At 39.1% G+C, this 27990-nt stretch overlaps 1 protein-coding gene across 1 annotated transcript; it reads left to right on the top strand.

The window, feature by feature from the left end:
- The first annotated feature begins 11 nt into the window (after positions 1-11).
- Positions 12-27990, top strand: LOC101842000 (fibrous sheath-interacting protein 2-like). The gene is made up of 20 exons (XM_040743892.1): positions 12-188; positions 577-702; positions 1311-1472; positions 2112-2201; positions 2517-2659; positions 3525-3666; positions 4316-4426; positions 4903-5020; positions 14642-14713; positions 15374-15442; positions 16214-16285; positions 16954-17025; positions 17829-17903; positions 18654-18725; positions 19469-19540; positions 21071-21139; positions 21894-21965; positions 25185-25282; positions 26856-26889; positions 27841-27990. Exons 1-19 carry the CDS (start codon positions 90-92, stop codon positions 26883-26885), a joined length of 1764 nt encoding a protein of 587 aa, XP_040599826.1. The 5' UTR covers positions 12-89; the 3' UTR covers positions 26886-26889; positions 27841-27990.

Here is a 27990-nt window from a genome sequence, read left to right as displayed (position 1 = left end):
CAGGACACCGGAGGAGACGGCTGCAGAAGGGCAGTCGGGAAGACAGTCCACTCCCTCAGCCCCCAGCCCTTGGGGGCTGACGGGAAGCCATGGACTTGTACCTAAGCAACTGTTTAAAGGCTGCCGAGGCTGCTGCCTCAAAAGCAGCTCCCAGAAGCCTAAAAACGGACAAAGACACGTGTAGTACCGTGAGTGGTGGTCCCTCAATAGTGTTCATTTGTTCATTGCCCTTCTTTCTTGGTTGAGCAGGTTTCAGACCAGTAGCTAAAATCATGGGGAAAGAGTCTGGGCTGAGGGGTGGGAACAGGACAAAATGTTCCACTACCGTGCCTTCCACCTTCTGACCAGAGCAACAAGTGACTCGAGGTGCCCCAGGCTTGGCAGGACCCAGAAGGTGGGTGGTGGCTTAGGAAGTGGAGAGGTAGGGTCTTCTTGGTTTGTAGCCAGGCAGTTCCTTCCACCTAAGTGCCTAGCAACCTGGGTTGTGCTATCTGGTTGAAGTGTGACACAACTGATGTAAACTACATGAACACTTCTTAGTAGAAAAGGCAAACATTTCCATTTTCTTTCCCACAGAACAAACAGAAACCTCTCATTCCAAAGATTGGACCATCTAGTCTGTTGGATTTGCCTCTTGGGGCCAAACTGCCCATTATCCCAGGAACTACTAATATATTCTACACAACAAATATAAGTGAAAAGGTAAACTAAGTTTTAATGGTGTTTAAGTGGTTTTCTTTACCCTTTTTAGCCATTAAATTTGTAACATTTTGTTATGATTGCAGTTTGTATAACATCTTCAGTCTTATACAAATGGAATTAAATGAGCTGCAATGTTTTAAAGTCCTTAAACTCACTTTAATGACAGAAAGCCCCAGAAATAGCTGCAATCACTTCTTTCCAACCATGACCTCAACTTGACAGGTTATGACCTTTCTGGCTTATGCATATACAACATGCTGATTTCTGCTTCTGTGCCTTGGATCATCTGGCTTCTGAAACTTAGTGTGCTCTACTCTTTGCTGACAGTCTATCCTACCTATGTATACAGAAAATGGAGTAAGGTTGAGGCTATAGGTATATCAAGCACAGAGTTCATAAATAATATTCCACATGCCACCTCTAATGTAAAAATTAGCCTGGGAAAAGAGAGGGAAGTTCAAAGGCATTACATTCTTTCATTTCAGTTTCTGCATGTAAATTTCATCTTCAATGGACATTCTAATTTCAATAAACTGATGTTTAAAGGTATGATTTTATAAATTTTTGCATTTGCAATAATTTCAAATATGTTTCTTTTCTTTTTGCAGCTTTACCAACCTTCTTTTGGATTTAACCTTAGTGATCCGTACTGTAAACTAATGGGAACCACCTACCAAAGTCTTCATGATCCACACTTAAAAGCATACTTCAAACGAAAAGACATTCTCAAGAAGCTAAAACAGGGAGGATACATCACCAGCAATAACAAAGTGCGTTGAGACCTGCTTCTGACCAACAAAAATCTAAGCACTTTCTAGGTGCTTCAGTACCTGGGTCAGCGTCTAGTTGACCACTAGCAGATATCACTGAACAAAGTCAATAAAATGCTTAGTGGCCGTTTGTTTCTTGTAAAAACTACTTTTGTTTGTTTGTTTGGTTTTGGTTTTTCGAGACAGGGTTTCTCTGTATTATTTTGGAACCTGTCCTAGAACTCACTCTGTAGACCAGGCTGGTCTCGAACTCACAGAGATCCGCCTGTCTCTGCCTCCCAAGTGCTGGGATTAAAGGCGTGAGCCACCAACGCCTGGCTGTAAAAACTAGTTTATAGTTGACAATTTTTCAATGATAGGAAAATATAATTATCAAACAATTTTTGATATATAAACACACTGACATTTACTTTCATGTCTCTAGAAGTAATTTTGAGTTGAAACTATGTTAGTGAAATATTAAGAAATTTTCTGGTGGGTCATTAACTGTCTAGAGATACTAACTACAAAAATGTTACAAAAATACATTATTACATCTGATCCTCAAATTGTTACTAAAATGAATATTTTTATTCTCTTCTATAAACTTGTTATAGTTTTAAAATTTTTATAATAATGTTTTCATTTTTGGACTTGTAGGTCGTATGTTCCTTAAAAGAGCTGAACAAATACAGACAATATCTTACCACTTTAAAAATCGATTTTGAACGAAATTATGAAAGAGAACAAGTAAGTTAAACATTTGAGTTTGTTTTATTTGGGATCTATAAAAATTTGTGAAAAGTTAGGCCCTCAGCACATATTTCCATAAAATAGTCTGGGAATACATTCTGTATGAAGAATCTATAAAAGATAGAAAGCCCATTTGATTTTTACATATAAAAAGTTTATTTGTGGGATGTGGTCATGCAAAGCCTAAAAACAGGTTAGAAGAATTAACAAGTTGTAAAATTCAGAACATTATTAAAATTAAATTTAGAAAAAGATCAAGGGATAAGTTTATTTCTATCAATTATGTAACATCCAATAATTATTTCCTTGCAGAAAATTATAGAAAATCAAGTGAACAAACTGAAGGAAGAAAGACGGGCCTGTGACAACGCCGCTGCTGCTGCTGAGTTTCAGCGGTGGTTGTTACAAGAAGGGAAAAAACCTCGCCCTAATGAAGAACGATTAATTAAGCGAAGGTAGAGTCATAGTTTGTGTATATTTCATGGGCACATTTAGACACTCAAAACTGCAAAAACACTAGGAAGGATTAGAATCATAAAGGTATTAGATACATTTTAGCCCCTCAGCATTTTCAACATGGAAAACAGAAAAGGTCCTTTAAGGAGGGCTTTAGAGACAGCTCAGAAGCTAAGTGCACTAGGGTCTGATTCCCAGATCCCACATAGCATCTGTAACTCCAGTTCTAAGGGATCTGATGCCCTCCAAGGACACTGTATGCATTTGGTACACAGACTTGCAGACAAAACGCCAAGACACATTTTTTAAAAATTGTTTAATTATAAAAATTACACCAAGAGGTACAGGGATTGGGAACCGTGGTACTGAGGATGGAACATAAGTTTCCAATTGAGAAACTGGAGCCGCCAGGAGCCCAAGAGGGAAGTCGAACTGTTATTGAAGAAATCCAAAATATAAGTCACTGATCCTGTGAAATCCAGGTCTGTGGTACCAGAGGGAGAGAGAGTATCTTTAATACATATCAAAAGCAAATTTAAATAAATTATTTTAAAGCCACAGTGATCAAATTGCTACAACTATATCTGATGTTAATGTAAACACGCCATTACTCTACCAATTGGGAATTTTCCTTCAGCTACTATCACACATTACCATTTAGAGAACAAGCTGCAGCTTTAGAAGGTAAAGGGAGGAATTGTAGGGTTCTTTTAAATCTTAATTGAAAGCCAGTTATTCATTATCTGGCCCCTATAATCCATACATTCACCTCAGACTATACCAGAATGCATGCTGATATACCAGAGTGACAGGTATCCTGAAGGAAATATCCAGTTTACATTCCTTTGTTTCACTTTTACTTAGACATTTGCATATGATTAACAAAGAACTAGACAAAATTGAAAACACCACAGGAAGACGAAATACACTTCAGTTGAAGGAAGAAGACAGACAACATTGGGATAATGTTAGAAGGAAACTGAGTCTACGAAAACAAATTGAAGAGGTGAGGATCAAATTTTGAATGGAAAGCTTCTATGGTTGTTTTATTTGTAAACAATTTTAACAGGTTCACCCTATGATTTGAAGTTATTTCAGTTTAGAAAAGAAAGCCAGGCCAGCCAGAAAGATTCATTGAGAAAGGCACTTGCAAATAAAAAAGGCACTTCCTGCACAAGTCTGGTGACCTAAATCCAAGTCCCAACATATATGTGAAGTTGGAAGTAGAGAGCTCACTCTATAGAGTTGTCCTTTGACCTCCACATGAGTTCTGACGTGACTGTTTGTTTAGTTTCTCTGTCAGAATATCTTTAAGAGCAGCAGATTACATGTGACATCCTCCCTGAGTTAGAAATCAACATCCTTTTGCCAATGCCTTTTGATATTCATCTTTAGAGATATGTTTGTGCTGGAATCATGCTTGTAATAACAAAATAATTGCTTTCCTTTTTCATTCCTTTATATCCAACAGGACAGTCCCAAGGAATAGCAGACAGATAAGCACATTCAAAATCCAATGCAAGATTTGCTTTATTATTATTCCAAAATGTGTTAGGCCATTGATTTTATCTAATTTATATATTGGTTGTAGAACAATGAAACACTTTGAAAATTAAATAGACATGTGGTGACAACTGTAATGGTTTGTCCCTTAGGAATGGCAAACCAAGGAGATGACACTTCTAACGAAGATTGGAGAGGAAGTTAGGAGGGAGGCCAAAGTTGAAGAGCATCACTGGAAAATCAGAGATGAAATTAACCGAAAGGTAGCCAGCTTTGCTGGACCTGGGCTGTTCAAGGAAGGCTTTTGTCATGATTCTGTATTTTAAAGTGTGAATTTTCAGAAGGTAGTTATCGATGGAGAGACTCATTCTAGCCCCAGTCTGTAATTCAAGAAAGAGTCCCCAGAAAGTTAGATTGAGTTGTTACTAAAATATGCTTTTCCTCCATGGTAAAGAGATTGCCTAGCGTGTTCAAGACCCCAGCTGGAATTTAGAGATGACAGAAGAGCATGAACACATGCACATATGCACACACGTACACACAATTTCATGCTAAGTCATAAAAGGAAATTTACCTCAGAATACCTTTCTTCATACTCATTGTAAATGTATACATCTCCAGACAGGGACAAAGGTCTACTTCAGTTACAGCATCTCATTTGAAATAATCTGTTGCATTTATACTGACAGGTTTCTATTTGAATTTGAAACATACCTAACATATTTTTAATATTTTATAGAAAAAAGCAATGCTTCAGAAAAGAATTGCCTATCATTTACAAAAATTGCAACAGAAAGATCGTAACGAAGAAAAGCAGGAAGCAAGTATCTCTGAAAGTAAAAATCCACCTGAAACAGGTAAGAGATATAGGAGAGAGAAAATAAAAGACGTAGTAGATAAGTGGAAGCTGAACACCAATATATTAAATATTAGTGTCTATATAAAACCCCCTTATAGTGACATGACTTTTTAAAAAGGCCCCTGCAAAAGTAAGTACTAGGAGCCCTCAATACCTATGTCAGGCACTATGTGATGCACTTTCCAGTTATAGATCCACTTAACAAAAATATATGCACAATACACAGAGCTGACAAGTAAATACATAGTTTTTTCCCAGACACGGTTTCTCTGTGTAGCTTTGGAGGAACCTGTCCTGGAACTAGCTCTTGTAGACCAGGCTGGTCTCAAACTCACAGAGATCTGCTTTACTCTGCCTCCTGGGTGCTGGGATTAAGGTGCATGCCACTGTTGCCAAGCTGTTATACACAGTTTAACAAACAACCAGGAAGAGGGAGTAGCACGTACACTTGGGTAAGAAATGCAGAAAGTAAATGAGGGAAGTAAGTTGAGGCAGGCAGTAAGAAAACATTAAAAAGTGAAGAAAACTTTAACAAGCCAGTAAAAGCAAACAAAAAATCAAGAGAATATTAAAATGTACAAATAAAGTAATAAGAAAAAAAGAACAAAAAAATCTTGAAAAAGAGAAAGCACTTAGTAAGCAAAGGTGTTATACAAAGAACTAATGACAAGGAGAGAAAGAAGAAAGAAAATTGAACAAGAGAAACCAACAGACTCCAGCATCAATTTGTGGGAGTAGGTGGAGATGAACACAAAACAGATGAGAGATAGGGGGGATAGAGAAGGAGAAAACGTAGACAAGGAAGGAAGAGGTATTAGGAAAGGAGTAAAAAGGAACATTGTAATGGCAAGAAATGGGTTTGAAAAGGGTTAGGAAGGAAGGAATTCCAGTACATTTGCAAAGGTTTGCAGGGTTTACCCAAGAGACTTCAACCCGTCAAAGCTAAGGAAGTGGAGCACTTTTTTAAGTAAGTAAAAAAAGGTAAGGACAGAAAAAGGGACTGTAAGTTACAAAGGGGGATAGAGGAAGGGAGGAAGGCAAACAGGGATCTTTAAAAGGGAATAAGAAGAGAAGACAGCATGCTTTTATCCTACCTGTGGAGGGGCTTGAATAAATTATGAAGATGATGTCTTAAAGAAGAAGAAAGAGAAAATGAAGAAAGGAAGGAAGAAGAAGAAAGATGGGAGGAGGGTGGAGGGAAGGTAAAACCAGAAGGAAAGAAGGGAAAGGGAGGGAGGAAAAGAGAAGGAGGGGAAGGAAAAGAAGGAAAGAAGATGGAACAAGTAAAGTAGGAGAAAAAGAGGGTAGATGACAGGGAGAAGATTGGGAAGAAAGAGGGAAGGAGAGAGGAAGAAAGAAAAGGAGGGAGAATGAAAGGACAGAGTGGAGATGGGAAAGATGAGAACAAGAGCAAGAGAAGAAAGAGAAAGGAAGGAGGGATAAACACAGGAGGAGGGCAGGTAAAGGTGGGAAGAGGGAGGGGAAAATGAGACGTAAAATGGTAAAGATGGTAAGAGGAATAAGTGGGAGAGGTGGGGGAAGGTAAAGATGGGAGGAGGGAGGAAAAGAGGTTGGAAAAGGGAGGGGAACATGTGAGAGGAGGGAAGGAAGGGGTGGGATGAGAGGTGAGAGGAGGAAGGAGGAGTGAAAAGAAAAGGAAGGAAGGGGAAATTGAAAAAGGAAGGAAAGGAGGAAGAACGTGCAGAAGCAAGGGAAGCCAGCAAGAATAAGAGAGACAGAGGAGGGAGAGGGGTGGAAAGAAAGCACAGAAAATCGAAAGAAATGAAGTAAAACTCAAAGAAAAGAACCAATAGCAATGGGAAGAAAGAAGGAGATAAATTTAAAAAAAACAAAGTCAGTGGGAACAAGAAAGAAGAGGGAATTGTGGGAGAGATGCTTGAAAAGGAGCCAATGAGTAGCTCAGGCCTTGTGGGGGAAGGGTACCAGTTTTTTAAAACATGATATGTAGACAGATTAATAGGTCTGAATTCTAGAAAAACCAGAAACAAAACATAAAACAACACAGCAGGAAAAGAATCAGAAACAAGGCAAGAAAAGAAAAAATTTAAGAGGAGGAGCCAATAAAATGTGAGCTCATAAAAAAGATGGAAGGAGAAAGGGAGAATAGAGAAGATGAAGAATAGGCTAGAGAGGAGAAGAAGAAAGAAGAGCAAAAGAAACAAACATGAACAAAACAACAAAAAGTAAAAATAGAGAAACAAACCAAAACAAAACTTAAAGGGAATGGAGCAGTAGGGGATAAAAGATAAACTAATGGAGACAAAGTGAAGAAGAGAGGTGTAGGACTGGTGATATAAAGTACAATGTAGGTAGGAGACATTTTGAAAAGCCACTAAAGAGTTGGAAAGAAATAGAAATTATGATAGGTAGATAGGTAGACATGAAGAAGGGGTAGGTATGGAAAGAAAACCCTCAAGAGTACAAGAAAATGTAAGCACAATAAGACAAGGGGATTCAAAATGTAAATGGATAAAAATACACAGGTGACTTGACAGAAAAAACAAATCAGCATAGACTGGATTCTAAAAAGAAGCTAGTAAATTAAGACAATGGAGGAGGGAAAGCAAAGGCTTAACAGCAGCCTGTGGAGCCAGAGAGATGGCTCCATGATTAAGAACATTTGCAGTTCTTTCAGAAGACAAAGCTTGGTGCCAACAGCCACATCAGGTGGCTCACAGACACCTGTAACTTCAGATCCAGGGATCTGGCACCCTCTTCTGGTCTGTGCAGGCATCTGGATACGTGAGGTGCACTCTCTCTCTCTCTCTCTCTCTCTCTCTCTCTCTCTCTCTCTCTCTCTCTGAATAACAGGAGCTTGTAAATGGAGGAAGCCAAGGGGGAGAAATGGAAGAGGAGTGACAGGAAAAGAAAGCATAGGAAGAAGGGAGAAAAAAGGAGACTAATGAGCATGAGAGAGGCAGTAGAGAAGACAAGAAAAGAAAAGGCAAGGCTGGGAGAGAAAGTATAAAAATGAGTAAGAAAATGTATAGTTTTTAAAAATTTGGAATCTGATCATGAAAGACAAGTGAAAAAGGGCAAGCAAGTGAAATAGATTTGTAACACTAAAAGAAGTTTAAAATTCAATCAAAGTATAAATGCAATAAAAGATAACAGGAAATGCCTTAAAATGATGAAGCCAGGGAATGGGGAGATAGCTCAGCAGTTAAGAGAACTGACAGCTCTTGTGGAGGACCCAGTTTTAATTCTCAGCATTCACAAGATAGCTCACCACTGTAATTCCAGAGCCAGGAGATAGGAAGCCTTTTTCTGGTCTTGAGGCACCAAGCACATGTGCTTGGCAAAACACTAGTACACATAAAAAATAATAAAATGTTTATAAATCAGTACTTACAAAAGTAGTTAAAAGAACAAGATGGGAAGAAGAATTTAGTGTGTAGAGCCAGTAAAAAGACTGAGACATGGGGATGGAGGGAAGGGAGAGGGAGCTGGGATTGACATGTGAAGCAAACTTGAAATAAAAAATGGGTAGACAGTAAAATATAGGACAATAAATGATTGGTTCAAATAGGTGAGGCTGTTAAAGAAAAAGCTCATATATTTAAAGGGGACTTTGCACAGAAGGAGTAAAAGAAAAGAAAAACAGAAGCCGTGAAAGATAGTAAAGAAGGAAATGGGATTTCACAAAAAAAGAGCCAGTCAGCAGTAAAAACGGTGTTCTCAGGGCAACTTTAATAAAAGAGTCAGTCTCCCAACAGACCACAGACTACTGGAAAATTTAGGAGGAATTTCAGAGGAGAGGGGCAAATGGTAAGGAGGATCTGGTTAAAGGGACATAATGACTTTGGCTGAAGACAGACTGGAGTGATAGACTATCCACTGAGGAATGGTAGAACAAGGCACCAGGATGGGGGCTGGGAAAGTGGTGCCTGAACTCATGCAGCAAGGGTTTTGTTCAAGCTGGGTTTTCTATGAAAGAGCACTGATGGGCCTAGCAGAAGAGATGTGAGCCTGACTCACATTTAGTCTGCAAGAATCTTGGCCAGCAGGAAGAGAAGTGAGGAAAACAGAAACATCAGTAGAACAAGGTAAAATAGACAGTGGTTGCAACATCTGGGGAGGGGGGAGATGTAGATTCAATGACAGACTTTAAAGGGGAAATTCAGGGCTCAAGGATATAAACTATAAAAGGGAGAGAAGGGATTGTAATGATGTACAAAAATAAAGGAATACAGGCCAGATCAGTGGATCCAGGGAGACCAGGGGACCACCTGTTCCGGCTGGACCAGGTAAAATAGGCCCTGCATCTGGGCCTGTGTTCCAGTGCTTGGGGATCGCCTGGGAACTGCACAGAATTTCCAATCCCAGCAGGAGCCAAGCACCCCAGACTCCAGGTCTTCTCTCCCACCAATGAGACCAGGAAACCAGCGGATCTAGCAAAGGGACCAGGGGACCAGGTGGGAGGCTAAGCACCCTAGATTCCTGGTCTTCTTCTCCACCCACGGGACAAGAAGGAGGACGAGGAATAGAAGAACTACCAGAGTATTGGACTTGCTAGCACCCACCAAAAGGGAACTCTGGTCTCCTAACCACCAGACCAGTAAGGGGATCTTTCTGCACCCACTAGAAGAAGAGATGGGAAAGAGACAATACAAAAACACACTCAGCAACAGAAAAACAAATAGGACATCTAGAGACTCCACACCAGCAAGACTCCAACATTCCAATGCAAATGAAACAAGAGAATGACCTTAAAACCACTTTCATGAAAATGATAGGAGGCCCTAAAAGAGGATATAGGAAAATCCCTCAAAGAAATGGAAGAAGAAACACAGCAAAAAATGCAAGAAATGAAAGAAAAAACAAACCAAAAATGCAAGAACTGGAAGAAGAAACAAACCAAAAAAAGGCAGGAAATGGACAAAAAAACAAACCAAAAAATTCATAAGAGGCAACAAATGGACAAAAAGATAAACCTAAAATTGCAAGAAACAATGCAAACAGTGCAAGGGTTGAAAACTGAAATAGAGACAATAAAAAAACCACAATCTGAAGAAAGGCTGGAAATAGAAAAGCTGGGCAAACTGTCAGGTACTACCGATACAAGCATTACCAACAGAATACAAGAGATGGAAGAGAGAATCTCAGGTGTTGAAGATACACTAGGAGAAATGGATTCATCAACCAAAGAAAATCTTAAGTCCAACAAATCCTTAACATAAAACATCCAGGAAATATGGGACACCATGAAAAGACCAAACCTAAGAATAATAGGTATAGAAGAAGGAGAAGAAAACCAACTCAAAGGGGCAGAAAACATATACAACAAAATCATACAACAAAACGTTCCCAACCTTAATTAAGAAAGACATGCCAATGAAGGTACAAGAAGCTTACAGAACACCAAAATGAGTGGATCACAAAAAGTCCCTTCGCCACATAATAATCAAGGCCCCAAATATACAGAATAAAGAAAGAATATTAAGAGCAGCTAAGGAAAAAGGCCAAGTAACATATAAAGGCAAACCCATAAGAATTACACCTGACTTCTCCATGGAAACTCTGAAAGCCAGAAGGTCCTGGATAGATATTCTACCAACACTAAGAGACCATAGATGCCAGCCCAGACTACTATACCCTGCAAAGCTCTCAATCACTATAGACAGAGAAAACAAGATATTCCGTAACAAAACTAGATTCAAGCAATACATATCCACTAACCCAGCCCTACAGGAAGTTTTGGAAGGAAAACTCCAAACCAAGGAAGTTAACTACAACCAGAAAAACATAGGCATTAGAGAATCCCTCTCTACCAACAGCCAAAAGAACAAAGGGATAAAATTCCACACATAATTCCACCAACAACAACCATTCCAAATTGAAGAAGGATGAGCAATCAATGGTCATTAATATTGCTCACCATTAATGGCCTTAACTCACCCATAAAAAGACACAGGCTAGCAGAATGGATTCGAAGACAGAACACAGCGTTCTGCTGCATACAAGAAACACACCTCACCCTCAAAGACAGATATTACCTGAGAGTTAAAGGTTGGGAAAAGATTTTCCAAACAAATGGACCCAAGAAACAAGCAGGGGTAGCAATACTAATATCTAACAAATTAGACTTTAAAATAAAATCAATCAAAAGAGGTGAAGGAGGTCATTACATACTCATCACAGGCGAAATCCACCAAGATGAAGTGTCTATCCTGAACATCTATGCCCCAAATACAAAGGCATCCACATGCGTAAAAGAAAAATTACTAAAACTTAAATCTCATGTAAAGCCCCACACACTTATAGTGGGAGATTTCAACACACCACTCTCACCACTAGAAAGGAATACCAGATAGAAACTCAACAAAGAAGCAAAGGGTCTAATAGAAGTAAGGACACAACTGGGATTAGCAGACATCTATAGAACATTTCATCCACACAAAAAAGAATATACCTTCTTCTCACCACTACATGGAACCTTCTCAAAAATCGACCACATACTTGGAAACATCAAACCTCAACAGCTTCAAAAAATTGGAATAACTCCATACATCTTATCAGACCACCATGCTTTAAAATTAGAATTCAACAACAACACAAAATGCAGAAAACCTACAAACTCATGGAAATTGAATAATGCACAACTGCACCATTCCTGGGTCAAAGAAGAAATAAAAAAAGAAATTAAAGACTTCCTAGAATTCAATGAGAATGAAGAACTTTGAATCTTTAAAGAAAGAAATTATAGAAGCTCTCAGAAAATGGAAAGATCTCCCATGCTCTTGGATAGGTAGGATCAATGTAGTAAAAATGGCAATCCTGCCAAAAGCAATCTACAGATTCAATGCAATCCCCATTAAATACCAGCACAATTCTTCACAGAACTTGGAAGAACAATACTCAATTTCGTATGGAAAAACAAAAGACCCAGGATAGCCAAAACAACCCTAGTCAACAAGGCAACGTCCTGAGGCATCACCATCCATGCCTTCAAGCTCTATTATAGAGCTATAGTCCTGAAAACAGCTTGGTATTGGCACAAAAATAGGCAGGTAGACCAATGGAACCGAGTTGAAAACCCTGATATTAACCCACACACGTATGAACATCTGATCTTTGACAAAGAAGCTAAAAATATACAATGGAATAAAGAAAGCATCTTCAACAAATGGTGCTGGCATAACTGGAGGCTGGTATGTAGAAGAATGCAGATCGATCCATGTTTATCGCCATGCACAAAGCTTAAATCCAAATGAATCAAAGACCTCAACATAAATCCAGCAACACTGAACCTCTTAGAAGAGAAATTGGGTGGTACCCTTGAACGAACTGGTACAGTAGACAGCTTCCTGAACTTAACACCAGTAGCACAGACAGTGAGGTCAACAATTAATAAATGGGACCTCCTGAAACTGAGAAGCTTCTGTAAGGCAAAGGACACAGTCAGCAAGACAAAAAGGCAGCCCACAGAATGGGAAAAATATGCACTAACCCCATATCTGACAGAGGGTTGATCTCCAAAATTTACAAAGAACTCAAGAAGCAAGTCTCCAAAACACCAAAGGATCCAATTAAAAAGTGGGCTGCAGAACTAAATAGAGAATTTTCAATAGAGGAGTCTAAAATGGCTGAGAGGCACTTGAGAAAGTGCTCAACATCCTTAGCCATCCGGGAAATGCAAATCAAAACAACTCTGAGATACCATCTCACTCCTGTCAGAATGGCTAAAATCAAAAACACCAATGACAATTTATGCTGGAGAGGATGTGGTGAAAGGGGAACACTCCTCCATTGCTGGTGGGAGTGCCAACTTGTTCAGCCACTTTGGAAATCATTATGGAGATTCCTCAGAAAAATGGGAATAAACCTACCACAAGACCCAGCAACTCCACTCTTAGGCATATATCCAAAAGATGTCCATTCATACAACAAGGATGTCTGTTCCACTATGCTTATAGCAGCATTATTTGTATTAGCCAGAACTTGGAAGCAACCTAGATGCCCATCAACCGAAGAGTGGATAGAGAAAATGTGTTACATTTACACAATGGAGTACTATTCAGCAGAAAAAATGGAAGCAAATGAATGGCACTTGAAGAAACCATCCTGAGTGAGGTAACGCAGTCACAAAAAGAGAAACATGGCATGTACTCTCTCATATATTGATTTTAGACATAGATCTGGGGAGTAGCAGCCTACAATCCCATGGCTAGAGAGTCAGTGGCTGATGGAAGAAGAGGCAGACTCCCATGGCTAAGCACTGAGCTGAACTCAAGAAAGCCAGTAACAGAGAGGGAGGACTGATGACCAAAGGGATTAAGACTGGGCTGGTTTAACCCCCAGAAACACCTGACCTGACAAGGGTTAACTCTTGAATCCCAGGCATCAGCCTGGGTATCCAGCATGGGACTGATTAAGACCCCCTGAATGTGAGGGTCAGTGAGGAGGCCTAGGGAATCTATTGAGCCTTGGGCAGCAGATCAGTACCCATTCCGAGAATACACACGGACTTTGGACTCCCATCCAACAATGTGAGGTGCACTCTCACCCTGAACTCTTGGGGACAGACTATGGACACCCCCATGGAGGGCCTCACCCTCCCTGGGGGAATGAGGGGATAATGGGGGGGTTGGGAGGAGGGCACAGGAGGAGGGGAGGGAAACGGAGAGGGACCTGGAACTGACTTGTGAAGTAACCTTGTCTCTAATCTAAATTTAAACTTAAAAATAAATAATAAAAAAAGGAATACAGGCCAAGTCAGAAAAAAATAGGAAAAGAAAATGGGAGATGGGAACAGAAAGGCGAGAGGAAGGGTTATGCAAATCATGAAAGTCAGGGAAGGAGGAAGAAAAAGGCAGCCTGAAAGCAAGCAAAAACTAAAAGGAGATGAGAGTTAAGGAGACATAAAAGAGAGAGAAAGGGAGGAACTTAGGAAGATCAGGGTAAAAGAGTTTTTAAAGAAGCTCATTATTAAAAGCCTACAAAACACCATAAAGAAAGATGTTTGACAGTTCTGAAGGTGAGTAATTGCTTTGGTAGAAATACAGTTGCTAAAACTTAAGAGTGAAAACCAGTAAAAGAAAATACTGGTTTGAGATAGGGAGAAAAGGAAGGGGTGGGGACTCAATTGATTCGGGTGTAGCTGACAACTCTCCAGTGTGGTTCACACAGTGACTTCCCCGCAGGCTCTGCTAGTGAACTCATCCCTATACTTTGCCTTACCAGTGAGTTCCTGAGAAGACCTTAGATTATTCCTATGCTCCTACTAGCCCTTGCTCAGCATCTCTGCCTCCTCCTTTTTCTGCGTAGTGAATTCCCCATGCAGGTTGCTGACCAGATGGTCCATGGATTGCTCTGAAACCTGTGGTCCTATGAACCTACTGAGGAGCAATGCCAGTGTGCTTTCCTAATCTCCCCCTCCCTTTGGTCTTGGGCCTTTTTGACCTATAGTACTATATCATGCCACTGGGAACAGATCTATTTTATTAGCCACATAAAATTCAACAGCACCAGAGTTTTCTACATTGTTATATTGGGCCTTTTGGAAAAGCACCATTGAGTAGTAGTTGTCATTTTAATATTTGGAATTTTATCATTTTGTCATCTCCACTGTTAAAAATAAATGTCTTTTTTTTTAAAGCATTTTCAACACCTCCCAAAAAATCAAGTCTCACTGAGCAGAAAACGTCTCAAGAATATCTGGAACAAAAACGTAAATGAAATATTATGGTTGGAAATTAGTAATTAGTGGGAATACTGGATTTGGTAATGAGCCTTCTAATTATAATGCAGAAAAATCCTCTATCCTTTTCCATCAAATGGTGTCTTGTGGGTAACACTCATGAACAACTGTCACCATCTTTGCTTCTCTAGACCAAACTCCCTAATTACTCAGTTATGCTCTCTCCACACCCCCAGAGCAGGTTACACTGCTTTGGACAAGTGGGAAATCTCCAGACCCCAATCAGAACCATGACTTTCTCGTGACTCCCACTACTGAGATTGCCTCTGTACTGTTCTGTTACCAACGAGAACCTAAAGTCGCTCTCCAGTCTCTGTTGATAGCATCTCTTTGTTTCACCTGGAGAACTATCCTTCCAGATCACTCAATAGAGGCTCTCCTCATACATCTGAAGCCTGTATCCCTGTGAACTGTGTCCCTGTGACCAAGAACACTGAAAATGTGCTTTCTCAGTCATTATCTTTCCTTGTCTTTAAGACACACAGGAATATGTGCCATTGGCAGCAGAAATATTTAATTCACACCCCTGCTTCTTTTGGGAAGGCACAATTGAATAGTAGTTATTTTAACATTTTTTAGTTTATCATTTTGTCTTCACCAATGTTAAAAATAAGTGGTCTTTCCTTATAGCATCTACATCAAGTTTAAGGACAGGTATCTCTGACCAAAGACTTTTGGAAGAATCAAGTGAGTCAAAATGTAACTATTGTGTTGTGATTGGAATTTAATAATTTATGACACCTGGCAGTGATCACCCCCTGCTTAGCATGTAGACAACCCCACTGTCCCCATCTACAAATGATGACTGGTGATAGTGTTTGCCAGTGGCGCTACCATCTATGTTGCCATCTAGATTAGACTCTGGAAGAGCTCAATTGCTGTGACTTTCCCCTCATTCCCATGAGCAGGGAGACTCATCCTGTACAGCTGACAACTCTTCAAGTCAGTTCAGAACCCTCACAGACCCGGTTACTGGATTTGCTTCTGTAGTTTTCCTTATTAAGAAGACCCTGAGGCAAATTTTCAGTCATGCCTCTGTTGCTGCCACCCCTTGCTCCTCTAGCCGCTCTGCCTCCCAAGGAGGTTTTAACCTCTAAGTCTATTGCTGTGTCTCAACTAGTGACAATGCAGATTGTAGAATGGAGACTCTTCTCCTACTTAACTCAATATAACTAAAGTCTGTGACCTCGTGAGACTAGCAAACACCAAGAGGCCTGCCAATGTGTTTTTTCAATCCCTTCCTCTATTCGGCTTTGGGCTGTTGAGACCTCTAGTAACATATCTTGTCACTTGAAGTAGAGATACTTTATTCACTACATGCATTTCTGCATGAATAGTATGATGCCCACTCTTGTTACCCTGGTCCTTTTGGAAAAACATAACTGAATAATAGTCAGTGATCCTTTTAATATTTGTGATTTTTCTAATTTTGTCATCTCCATTGCTAAAAACAACTATCTTTTTTTAAAGCTACTTCACAAATTACAAAAGCCAGTTTTGACGAAGAGAGATCTTCATTTTACGAACTTCTGGAAACAAAATGTAATTAAAATTTTACTAGTAGAAATTAATAATTTGTGGTAATACCACACAATGCAGAAATCCTCCATCCCTTTCCATCAAACGGTGCCTTGGGGGTAATACTTATGAACTGTGTCACCTTCTCCACTGCCCCTGAATAAATATCTTAATTGCTAGTTAGTGTTGCTCTCTCCACACCCCCAGAGCAGGTTACACTGCTTTGGACAAGTGAGAAGTCTCCAGACCCCAATCAGAACCATGACTTTCTCGTGACTCCCACTACTGAGATTGCCTCTGTACTGTTCTGTTACCAATGAGAACCTAAAGTTGCTCTCCAGTCTCTGTTGATGGCATCCCTTTGTTTCACCTGGAGAACTATCCTTCCAGATCACTCAATAGAGGCTCTCCTCATACATCTGAAGCCTGTATCCCTGTGAACTGTGTCCCTGTGACCAAGAACACTGAAAATGTGCTTTCTCAGTCATTATCTTTCCTTGTCTTTAAGACACACAGGAATATGTGCCATTGGCAGCAGAAATATTTAATTTGTCATTTATATTCCTGCAGCATAGAATGTTCCCCCTGGTTCATTTAAGAAGACTCAATTTAGTGGTTACAGTAATTTTAACATTTGCCACGCTATCATTTATTCTTTTCCACCGTTAATAATAAAAGCCTCCCCTTTTAAGTTTCTCCTACAGAGACAGAGAGATCAAGTTTGCTTGAGGAGCAGACATTTCATGAATTTTTGGAACCTAAAGGTAATTAAAATTTTATAATTAGAAGTTAGTCATTCATGGGAATTCTGGATTTGGTAATGTAAAGATCTCTTCTGACTACAATGTAGAAAAATCCTCTATCCCCATGCAAGATGGAATACTTTTTAGACTCCCTAATTGTGCACTTGGTACTGATTCCCAACATGCTCCAGAGTAAAATAGGTCTCATCTTGTGGGTGACAACTCTCCAATCCCCATTTAATAACTCTGACATTCACAATGGTCCTTGCTGATGAACTGTCTCTGTACTTCTCTTACCAATGTGATTATGAGGCAACTCTTCAGCCTGTGCCTCTGCTGCAGCTACACCTTGCTAAGCACCTCCAAGAAGATTTTACCTCAAAAATCCGTTCTTCTACTCAGGTGTATCATATCTGTGGCCAGGGGCAGCTATGAGTGATGCCCAGTACAAAATTAGAAACTTACTTAAGGCACTAAAAGATTCTTTTTGCAACTCTACATTTCTCAAGTACTAATACTGCAGATCACAAGCAGTGTCACATGATATCATGGGCACACCGGCCCAGAAAGCTATCCTTTCATATTACTAAATAGATATTCTTCTGATACTTGTGAAACTTGCAGCCTTACCAACTTGTCTTGTGACATCACATGCAACAGAAACGGTATAATTGCAACATGTGTTTGTGCAAAAGTAGGGTGTCCCCCAGTCCTTCTTCCCCTCTCAGAAAATCCTGATTAGTTTAGCTATGGTTTTAATAATATTGGTCATTTTATTTTACCACCTTCACTGTTAAAAAAAATGCCTGTTCTTTCTTTTAAAGATTATCATCATTCCAGTGCGAGGAAATCAAGTTTTGCTGAGCAGACATTATTTCACAGACCTACTGAAAAAAAATGTAATTGAAATGTTATGATTGAAAGTTAGTAATTGGTGGGAACATGTGAGTTTGGGACTCACAGGTTCTGTTAAATGAAGATGAAAAATATCCTCTACCTTCCTCTGTCAGATGACTTAGTTTTAGTAGTGATTATGAACAATGTTACCATCTCCACTGCCTTCTGGATTAGATTCCCTAATTCCTCAATCAGTGTTATTCTTTTCCATGCTCCCAAAGTAGGGAAGCCCTCTCTTTGTAGTTCTAAGTCCATTTCAAAACCCTAGCTTTCCCAAATTCCCTGCTCCTTAACCCATCTCAGTACTTTTCTATCACCAATGAGATTCCCAAGATATACCTTCATTCCATCTCCTCTGCTGTCATTCCTTGACCACCACCCCTGCATCCTGTGCAGTTTTTGCCTCAAAATGCTTAATTGTATCTAGAGAACTCCCCTTCTAGATTGTTGAATTGAGGCTCTTGTTGAATGGAGGATCTACTGATGTTTCTGAAACCTGTGGCCTTAGGTGCTAATGTGCTTACTTAATTCTGTCTGCCCAAGGGTTTGAGATTTACTGTCAGTCATTCCCAAGGCTACAGAAATGTTATTAACTACATATATTATCTGTATCAGAAACGTGTTCCTCCACTCCTGTTCTCCTAGTCTTTTTGGAAAACCCCAGGTGACAAGTAGTCAATTGCCATGTTAATATAATGTCATTGTATGGATTTGTCAATGCCACTGTTAAAGATAGATGTCTTTTTTTTAAGATGCCCCAGTAACTACAAAGAGAGCAAGTTTTATCAACCAGAAATTCCTTGACGACCTTCAAGAAGCAAAATGTAATTGTAATTTTTCTGCTTAGAAATAAGTAATTTATGGGAGTACTGGATCTGGTATTGACCTCTACTGTATACAATGCAATAATCCTCTATCATATATCAAATGGTGTACTGGAAAAATGTTTACTAACTTTGCTATCCTCTCTGTTGCCTCTGGGTTACACTCCCTAATTACTCAATTGGTGTTGCTCTTTCCACCTTCTCAGAGTGGGGTAAGCTGTATTTCCTGAACACAACTCTCCAACTCAGTTCAGAACAACCATCTCCCACCTTCCCCATGGTCCCTGCTATTGAATATGGTCTCTCTACATTTTCACTCACAAAGAGAACTGAGGCAGTTGTTAAGCTTCTGCTGCTGTTACCCCATGTTCAGAAGTTCTGCCTGGCAGGAAGAATTTACCTCTAACTTATTTTTTCTACCTGGTGAACTTGGCTGCTATGTTGCTGCCAGAAGGTCTAATAACTCTTTTGAAGCCCAGGGCTCCAGAATCCTAATATGGCCTTAGACCCCCCAACAAGTGTCCTTTCTCAGTTCTGCCCTTCCTTTAGTTTTGTGCTTTTGAGACCTACATTAACATGTCACAACATCTCTCACAGTAGAAATACTTTGTCCCATGCTTTTGCCCATTCATGTTCCCATAGTACTTTGGGCAAAACCCAATGGAGATTAGCCAGTTGTCATTTTAATAATGGTTGTTTTGTCATTGCTATTTTTGAAACTGATGTTTTTTTTTCCCTTTAAGATCTTTATCCAAATATTACGAGAACAAGTTTCATGGACCGGAGGCTGACAGAAGACAATCTAGAACCACAATGTAATTGAAATATTGTAAATTAATTCATGATTGGTAATAGTCTCTTCTGCTTAAATATCCTCTAGTCTCATCTATGAGATGACATTTCCCACATAGTGCTTATGAAAAATGTCACCACTTTTGTAGTCCTTCAAACTAGCTTCCCCAGTCAGTCGATCAGTGCTACTCTTTCCACACTACTTGAGACAGTAGCTCCTTTTGTTGCAGGTGACAACTCTCCAAGCCCAGTTCAAAGCATAGCTCCCATGACTGTAGACCTGTCTCTGTTCTTTTCTGTCTCCTACAAGATCTTGGGTCAGATATTCGATATCTGCCTCTGCTGCTGACACTGCTTTCTTAACACCTGGACCTTTCAGGGAGGGGTTACCTTGAATCTTTGATCCATCTGGAAACCTATACTAGCATATTACTGAACAGAGGTTCTATTTACGTCTTTGAAGCCTGGGCCTTTTAAGTCAAGAAGGGTCAAGGCACCTGCCAATGTGCCTTCTTAGCCCTGCCCCTACTTTAGCTTCCGTGACATTTGTATCTCTAGTAACAGAAGTGTTTTATTTACCACATATACTTCTTCAACAATAGAGTTCTTGGGCTGGAGAGATGGCTCAGAGGTTGAGAGCACTGGATGCTCTTCCAGAGGTCCTGAGTTCAATTCCCAGCAACCACATGGTGGCTCACAGCCATCTGTAATGAGATCTGGTGTCCTCTTCTGGCTTGCAAACAATAGAGTGTTCCTAGGTCTTGTTCCATCACCATTTTAGAAAATCCCAGCTCAGTGGCAGTTAGTGATCCATTAAATATCTATTTTCTCATATTGGCAATTCCTTTGTTAACCCAACTGTCTTTTCTTTTAGTGACTCCATCACACACAAAGAAAACAAGTGTTTCAGACCAGAAATTGTTTTATGAACATCTTAAATTAAAATGTAATTGAAACTTTATTATTATAACGTAGTCATTAGTGGAATACTGGATTTTGGTAATGAGCTCTTTTAATAATGCAAAAAAAAGGCCTCTAACTTCCTTCATCAAATGATGTATTTGGGGCAATGCTTACCAATGATTGCACCCTCTCTGTCATCCCTTGATTACTTGGTTGGTGCTCTTCTTCCCATATTCTCCTAAGCAGGCTACGCCACTTTTCCTAGCAGACAATTCTCCAAGCCCAATTCAGAATAGGGAGTTGCCTGAAAGCGTGGGTTTCTGCTGCTGCCACCCCTTGCCTTTCCACTCTGTTTCCCAGGGAGGTTTTACCCCAATCTCTTGTTGATCCACCTGGAAAACTCTCATTACATGTTGTTGACAGATGCTTCTGAAGCTGTGGCAATATGAACCCAGCTACAATTGTGCTTTTGAGACCTTGAGTGACAAAGCTGTGTCACTGAAAATAAAAACATTTTATGAGCCATGTATATTTCAACAGCACTCCTCTGTTGGAAAAGTCCAACAGTAGTAGTCTTTTAATGTTTGTTATTTTATCATTTTGTCATTTAAACTGTAAAAATTAAATGTCTTTTTATTTTGTTTAATCAGCTCTACCAAATGTAAAGAAAGCAAGCTTTGCTGGTGATAAATCATTCCAACAACTTATGGAAGCGATAAGTAATTAAATTTTTATTATTATAAATTAACAATGTGTGGGAATACTAGATTTGGTAAAAATCTCTTCTGCTTATAAAACAAAAAACCCTCTCTCTAATTCAGTTGCATGATTTAATTTGTGTAATATGAACAGCATCACTGTCCTTATTGCCCCCTAGATTAGACACCTAATCCTCAGATGGTGCTGCTCTCTCCACACTGTGCCAGTGGACTAGTCTGCTTTTTGCAGCTCACAACTCTACAAGTCTAATTCAGAATGGTGGCTTTCCCAAGCCCCTATATCTTAACATATCTCTGTACCTTCCTATTCCTAATAAGATCTAGAGGCAGCTCTTCAGTCTACCCCTCTGGGGCTGCCATCTATGATGCTGCCACCCACCAAGTTGCTCCATCATTATGTCTACAGCTTCCACGTCCTTTGTTCCACTTGCATAACTATCCTTCCTTAGAACAAAATGAAGGATATGCTGAGGTCTTTGAAGCCTCTGGCCCTGTGAACCTAAGAAGGACCAAGAGCCCTGCCAATATGTTTTCTGGATCTTGTACTTCCTTTGGCTTTGAGTTTTGAGACATAAAATACCAAGTCACATCACTGGCAGCAAAAATACTTAATATGTATATATTTATGAAGCTGTGAACTATTCCCTGGTTTTATTCTAAAAGCCTGAGTAGCAATCAGTTGCAATTTTTAATATTTGTTATGTTATATTTTCTATGGCCATTGTTAAAAATAAATCTCCCTTTCTTTTTTAAGCACCTCCACAATACATAAGGAAAACAAGTTTCACTGACCAGAAATCATCTCAAGAATCTCTGGAATCCAAACGTAATTGAAAATTTTATGGTTTGAAATTAGTGATGTCCTCTGTGTATTACACAGGGTGGTGTTGTCATTTTAACATTTCTGCCTATGTCTTATGTTGACTGTGGAGCCCATACAGGACTAGTACTATGTATTATATGTAGTGTTTTCTTTTTGTTGCTGCATTAGTCACCAAGTTTCCTAGCAATACTCCACTAGATTCTATCATCGTGGAGCCTCCCTAAATGTCCCAGACACTCAGGGAGTCTCCTTGTTGTCCTGCTCCTTCCCCAAAGTTGTTATCTGGATATAAGATACATGGCTTTTGTTCTTAATAATCTATGTATCAGCTGCACTGACAGAGGAAGTAACAGAAACCACAGATTCCCAGCCCCCTTCACACCCTAATGAATTTCAACAGTATTCACACATGCTTCACATGCACAGTAAAATTTAGGCAATACTGGATTCCATGTTCCCGTGAAAGCACAATAGGGCATTTGTATGAAACATCCTCTGCTTTTGCTGGTGCCCAGAGGATGTCCGTATTGCCGCTCTGAATGTCTTTGGCCTATTGTAATTGATAGCCAAATGCTTCTTCTAGCACATGATTTAAATTCTTGTCTCCAATGTTTGAGTGGAGCCTTATAATAGTTGCTTATCTACATCCTGACAATTCTGGTTAGATGCTTGAGGTAGACCACCTCCATAGTGAGTCATAGGAAGCTCCCTAGTTAAAGTCTTAGATCTTTCTAGACATGTCTTTACCACAGGGGAACCAAGAATGGTATAGGAAGTAAAACTCTAGAAAGATTGCCTTGTGCTTAGTCTCACTGTACAGCCAGGTTGTTGGGCCATTCCTTGGTAACAAGGGGTCAAAGTAGGAATGACCTAAGAGATCTCATTTCAGAGTCTTAAACAGATAGTGGAGCAGTAGTCCCTCTTGCCTGCTCTTCATATTAACCAAGGTTCAGAATAAGCCATGTGGAAAGCCAAACTGATATCTTTACTCTCCCCTTTCTCGCTACCCTTCCATCTTCCTGCCATTTCTGTGCTGTTAATGGAGTGACATGTCTCTAGTAACTTCTCTAAGTTATATCTCCCTTCTTTTCTGTCCAAGATAACTCTTAATGGCAAGCAAACATATCTCCAGTACACTGCATGTTAGTCAGCTTTATGACTGTGTGACAAAATACCCAAGATAAGTCACTTAAAAAGGGAACAGAATTATTTTATGAGAAAATCAGTTGTAAAATGAAATATTTAATCTTGTTCATAGCTTTAGAAGATGCCATCCGTGAACATTTGGACCTGTTTCTTATGGCAAAGTAGTATACATGATGGATAGGGAGGGGGAACCTGCTTACCTCATATCAGACAGGAAGCAAAGATAGGGAATGAGGGCTAGCATCTCAATAAACCCTTCAAGGACATGCTTCCCATGACCTAATTTCCTCCAGCTCATTCCCACCTCCTATAAGTACCATCAACTAAGGACCAAGTCTTATGCGCATGAGTTTTGAGGTCAATTTAAGATCCGAGCAACCAGACTGGAAGGATAAGTTGGCCATTAAAAATATTCACTGTTCTTTCCTGGGACCTGTGTGATTTCCCAGCATCTACATGGACAATCCCAACTAACTCTAGATCTGGAGACCCCAACATCCTCTATGACCTTTTCAGGCACTGAATGTGGTGCACTTACATGCATGCAAGCAAAAACTCTCAGATGCATAAATAAAATATTTTTAAATCATCAAAACAATAGTACTATATGAGAATTTTCTGAGCCAACTAGTTTTTATTGTTATATAAGGAAAAGAATATTTAGGCTAATTCTAAAGACACTTGCATAACTTGCAAGGCATTACTACTGTCTTCTTATTTTGGGATGACAGGTGCTGGATGTTACCTTGGTATTTAAAATGACATTTCTCGTGTCACAAACTCTAATCTTACTATCCCATACTCTACCTCCAAACAGAGAGAGAGAGAGAGAGAGAGAGAGTTTGTGTGTGTGACTAGTAAAGGGTCCTTACAGCATCAAAAATGAGAAAACAATATTTTGAAACAGTTCTGTTGTACAATGGCTACTTCATGTCAGTCAATCATCAAAAGCAAACACAGGAAAACTTGAAAAGCCAAAACTCCATATGGAAAGCATATTCGCTATAAGAAGATATAGTATATAGAAAATATACAGAAAATCATTCAATAACCCAATAAAATGTCAAAGGGCATAAACAAATTTCATGAAGAAAACATACAGATGGCAAATAAGCACATTATTGTTGTTTCACATATTTGGTCATTTAAGAAATTAAAATTACATGAAATCATTACATTCTCAGTAAAATGGTAGCATTTGAATAGCATAAGATGGGATTGGCAAGATGGCTCAGTGAGTAAAAGTCCTTGCCACCTCAATGTGAAAGCTTGATGACCCAAGTTCTAGCCCAAGAACCCACATTAAGGTGGAAAGAGAAGAAGAGATACATAAATCTGTCCTCTGACTCCTGTACATGTTCCACAGCACATGAACACATAGAAATATCATATATATAATACCATTAAATGAGTTGAAACAATTACTGGAACAACTCAAGTTCCCTTACACTGCTAGTGAAAATATAAAATGGCACAGCTAACATGGAAAACAGTTTGGCGAGTTAAATTAATGTACATCTATCACATGATCCAGCCATCCCACTCTAAGTATATACTTCCAAAGAATCAAACTGTCTATTAATATGAAGACTTATATGCCAGTGTTCATAACAGCATTATTTATAATAGTCCTTAACTGGAAACAATCAAAATGCCCTGTAACAAGTAGGTAGATAAATTTGGGGACATATATAAAATAGTCTACTATTCAGTAATAAAACGGAATAAACTATCAACACAGGAATAAATCTCGATGAATTTCAAATGATAGTGCTAAATTAAACTAGCAAGCATATTCTCTCATTCTCTTATATAAACTTCAGATATGGAAAATAACTTATAATGAGGGTAGGATCAGGTTGCCCGAGGACATGGGTAGAGAGAGATATGAATTACAGCAGCATAAGAAAACTTTTTGTTGTAATGGAAACACTGGTTAGTTTTGATGATTGTTTCATAAGTTTAATATATCAAAACTGAAGAAATTGCACATATTAATTATATGCAGTTTATTCTTCTTCAATTATAATTCAATGAACATTCAAAGGTATATAATTTTCTTTTGATCTGCTTTAGGATCAAGCCAATATTCTCAAAGTAATATCAAGGTTTTTATTAAGACATCAACAACTTCACTTCAACAGAGGGACTTACAAAATACAAGAGAGCAAAAGGTAGAAAGTTGTGTCACATGTGTTTTGCATTGATGGCTAATGTATTTAGTTTTTTGTTTGTATATGATAGTCCCATTCCTTAACTTGATACTGTCTACTCAGAGAATATGGAGTCCTAGGCAGTTCTTACCCTCTATATGCTAAGTCAGCTTCATGCTTAGTGGACCATGTACTTGAGCAGAAATGAACTTAAATATTGGATGATGGTGATGATCATGACCATGATGATAATGACAAAGACAATAGCTAACATTTACTGAGAGTCTACTGTGTGCCCTGTCCTGGGCTAAACAAGAAGGAAGGAAAGGTTATGTTAGGATGGCAAGATGAAACATAGTTATCACCTAGGTGTAAAGCATGCATAAACAAAAAACTTACAATATAGCAAAAGATTTTATTTGTACCAAAGTCAATGGGATTACAGAAGATATAGAGACTAGGTCTTGCCTTGAGAGGTCTAAAAGGACTTTACCAAAGGAAGGTTTAGTTGATTTAAACCTTGAAATATAAGTAGGGATTTTCCATGTTGATAGATGTAATGATACACTGAGACAATATTGCAGACTGGGTGAACATATGGGAGCATGAGCCAAGGTGATGGAGATAAGCCTGGAAGTAGATTGAAGCCAGAGCCTTGCTGAAGTAAAAATTTATCCTCTCAGTAACTGAGACATTGAAACTTTTTAGTTGGAATGTGGAAGGAAAAAAAGAATTATTTTGATTCTAAAATGATAATCTAGCTGCAGTTTGTGGAAAGGATGATAGAGAAAAGAGATTAATGGAAAGTTAGTTCCAAGTTTTCTGGGACAGTGGAGATAAAAAGGTAGAATACAGGTACTGGCAATATAGTTCAGTAGCAGAGTGTTTGCTTAATATGTAAAAGGACCTGTGTTCAGCCACTAAGACTGAAAAATGAAAACAGTGCAAGGGCCCAAACTAAGACAGTGGTAATGAGGTTGAACTAGAGGTCACAGATTCAAGGGATCTCAGAGTTAATTTCAGAAGTTAACCACTGAATAAATGAGTGATTCCTGAGCTAGATGGAGAAGGTGATGATGGTAACAGTTTATGTGTAGGTTTTCATAACTGCTCCCTCTCATAATTCTTGAGCTTACCTCCTTATCAGAACTCATGGTATTGGGTTGTATTTGTCTATTCTAGTAGCTGTATTTCTTGAAGTTCAGAAATTGCCAATTTTAGTTTCAAGACATGTGAACAATAAACACTAGATTGCATTGGATTAGCGTCCTCTGAAACAAAGTAAACAGCTCTTGAGTTTTTGGCACTGAGTACTGGCTGTGTGTTTAGCCAAAATATAAAATATACAAGAGAAGCAACTTTGGAAAGATGCGGTACTTATATACATAAGGCTTTGTTTTGAACTAGTTAGGTGTAGGTACCTCTGTGAGACACCAGAACTCTAGTATTACGTATTAGAATTGAGAACAGTGCTAAGGAAAGAGGTGGAGATTAAGGGGATAGCACTGTGTTAGATTACTGTAAAGTAGGTTAACAAGTCCTTTTAGAAGCTTAATCAATAATGTGTTTTCCCTTTTAATGTTTCACCATACAGTATGATAAAGAAACACCAAAGACATCATAGCTAGGTAAGAGAATGAACAATATTCGTGTGTTTTCAATTAAATAACTAGTTTTGTAGTTTTTCATGACTATAAAGTTTGTGCTTTTTTGCTACAAGAAACTAAAAACGCAGTGGAATTAATGTCAGTCTTGCATTTCTGACTGACTGAACAGTGGCTAGGTGAACAGGCCCTATGGGGATTTGTAAAGCATAATGAAGTTAGGGTCTTTCCTCTACCTGTCTGTACATATTCCTCACATATTACCCTGTGGTTTAGGAGCTTTGATGAGAAAAATTCTCCCAAGAAAGTACCTGACCTCTACTGCTCTATTTACTTCAGAAACAACATAAATGCAGCCTGTCTTCTATCTCCCAAGGGCTGGACTACAGGTTAGATAAGCCTCTGCAAGTTCTTACAAAAGATTCCCAAGCATATTACACACACACACACACACACACACACACACACACACACACACACACACACACACCAAGAATACTAGGATTTCACAACCTGGGTGGTTATCAAGTCCCAAAAATCTACTGTGCACAAAACCAAATGAATCAAAGTCCTGTTTCTCTACTCCTTCTATTCTTGGCCATGCTAAACCTAATTTTTTTACTTTATTGCTTATATTTCACATCCTAAATTGTCTATATTCTGATCTCCTTAAACTCTCACAACCCCATTTGCTTCCTGTTTGTGTCACTCTGCTCTTCACTCTTTGAATAACTAGCCCCTGAAGATTTGGGAGTCTTCGAGCAATGGTGGGTCAGTGGAATTTAATAGGAAGAGGGATTTAAAAAGCCATGGAGTCATTCTATCTTTGAAGGTTCTGCCTTACCTTGTATAAATAATACCTTCTTGTATATGGTGGTGTATCATTAGTAGTCTAGTCTACTAAATAATGCATAATCCCAGCAAGGAGGACTGTTGGCTATTTTCGTATTCAATAATACCTTTTCTTCACCCCAGGAGTCAAAAGAGTCTCAATTCCTGTTCCATCTCACTCTATACAAGCAACAAATGCTTCCAGACAATCTCTTCACAATGTTCACAAACAAGAGGCAAATACTCCTTTTCAAAACGCGCATAAACAGAGCAAGTGATTTATAACATTGTGAT

This window comes from Mesocricetus auratus, unplaced genomic scaffold (genome assembly GCF_017639785.1).
Source record: "Mesocricetus auratus isolate SY011 unplaced genomic scaffold, BCM_Maur_2.0 Super-Scaffold_100003, whole genome shotgun sequence".
Lineage (NCBI taxonomy): Eukaryota > Metazoa > Chordata > Mammalia > Rodentia > Cricetidae > Mesocricetus > Mesocricetus auratus.
This window is presented reverse-complemented; position numbering and strand designations above follow the sequence as displayed.

Coding starts and splice junctions, on each gene's coding strand:
- LOC101842000 (XM_040743892.1), top strand. CDS start 90: ATGGACTTGTACCTAAGCAACTGTTTAAAGGCTGCCGAGGCTGCTGCC. Junction 2,202..2,516: donor GAAATTATGAAAGAGAACAA/GTAAGTTAAACA, acceptor ATTTCCTTGCAG/AAAATTATAGAAAATCAAGT. Junction 17,026..17,828: donor TGAATTTTTGGAACCTAAAG/GTAATTAAAATT, acceptor TTTCTTTTAAAG/ATTATCATCATTCCAGTGCG.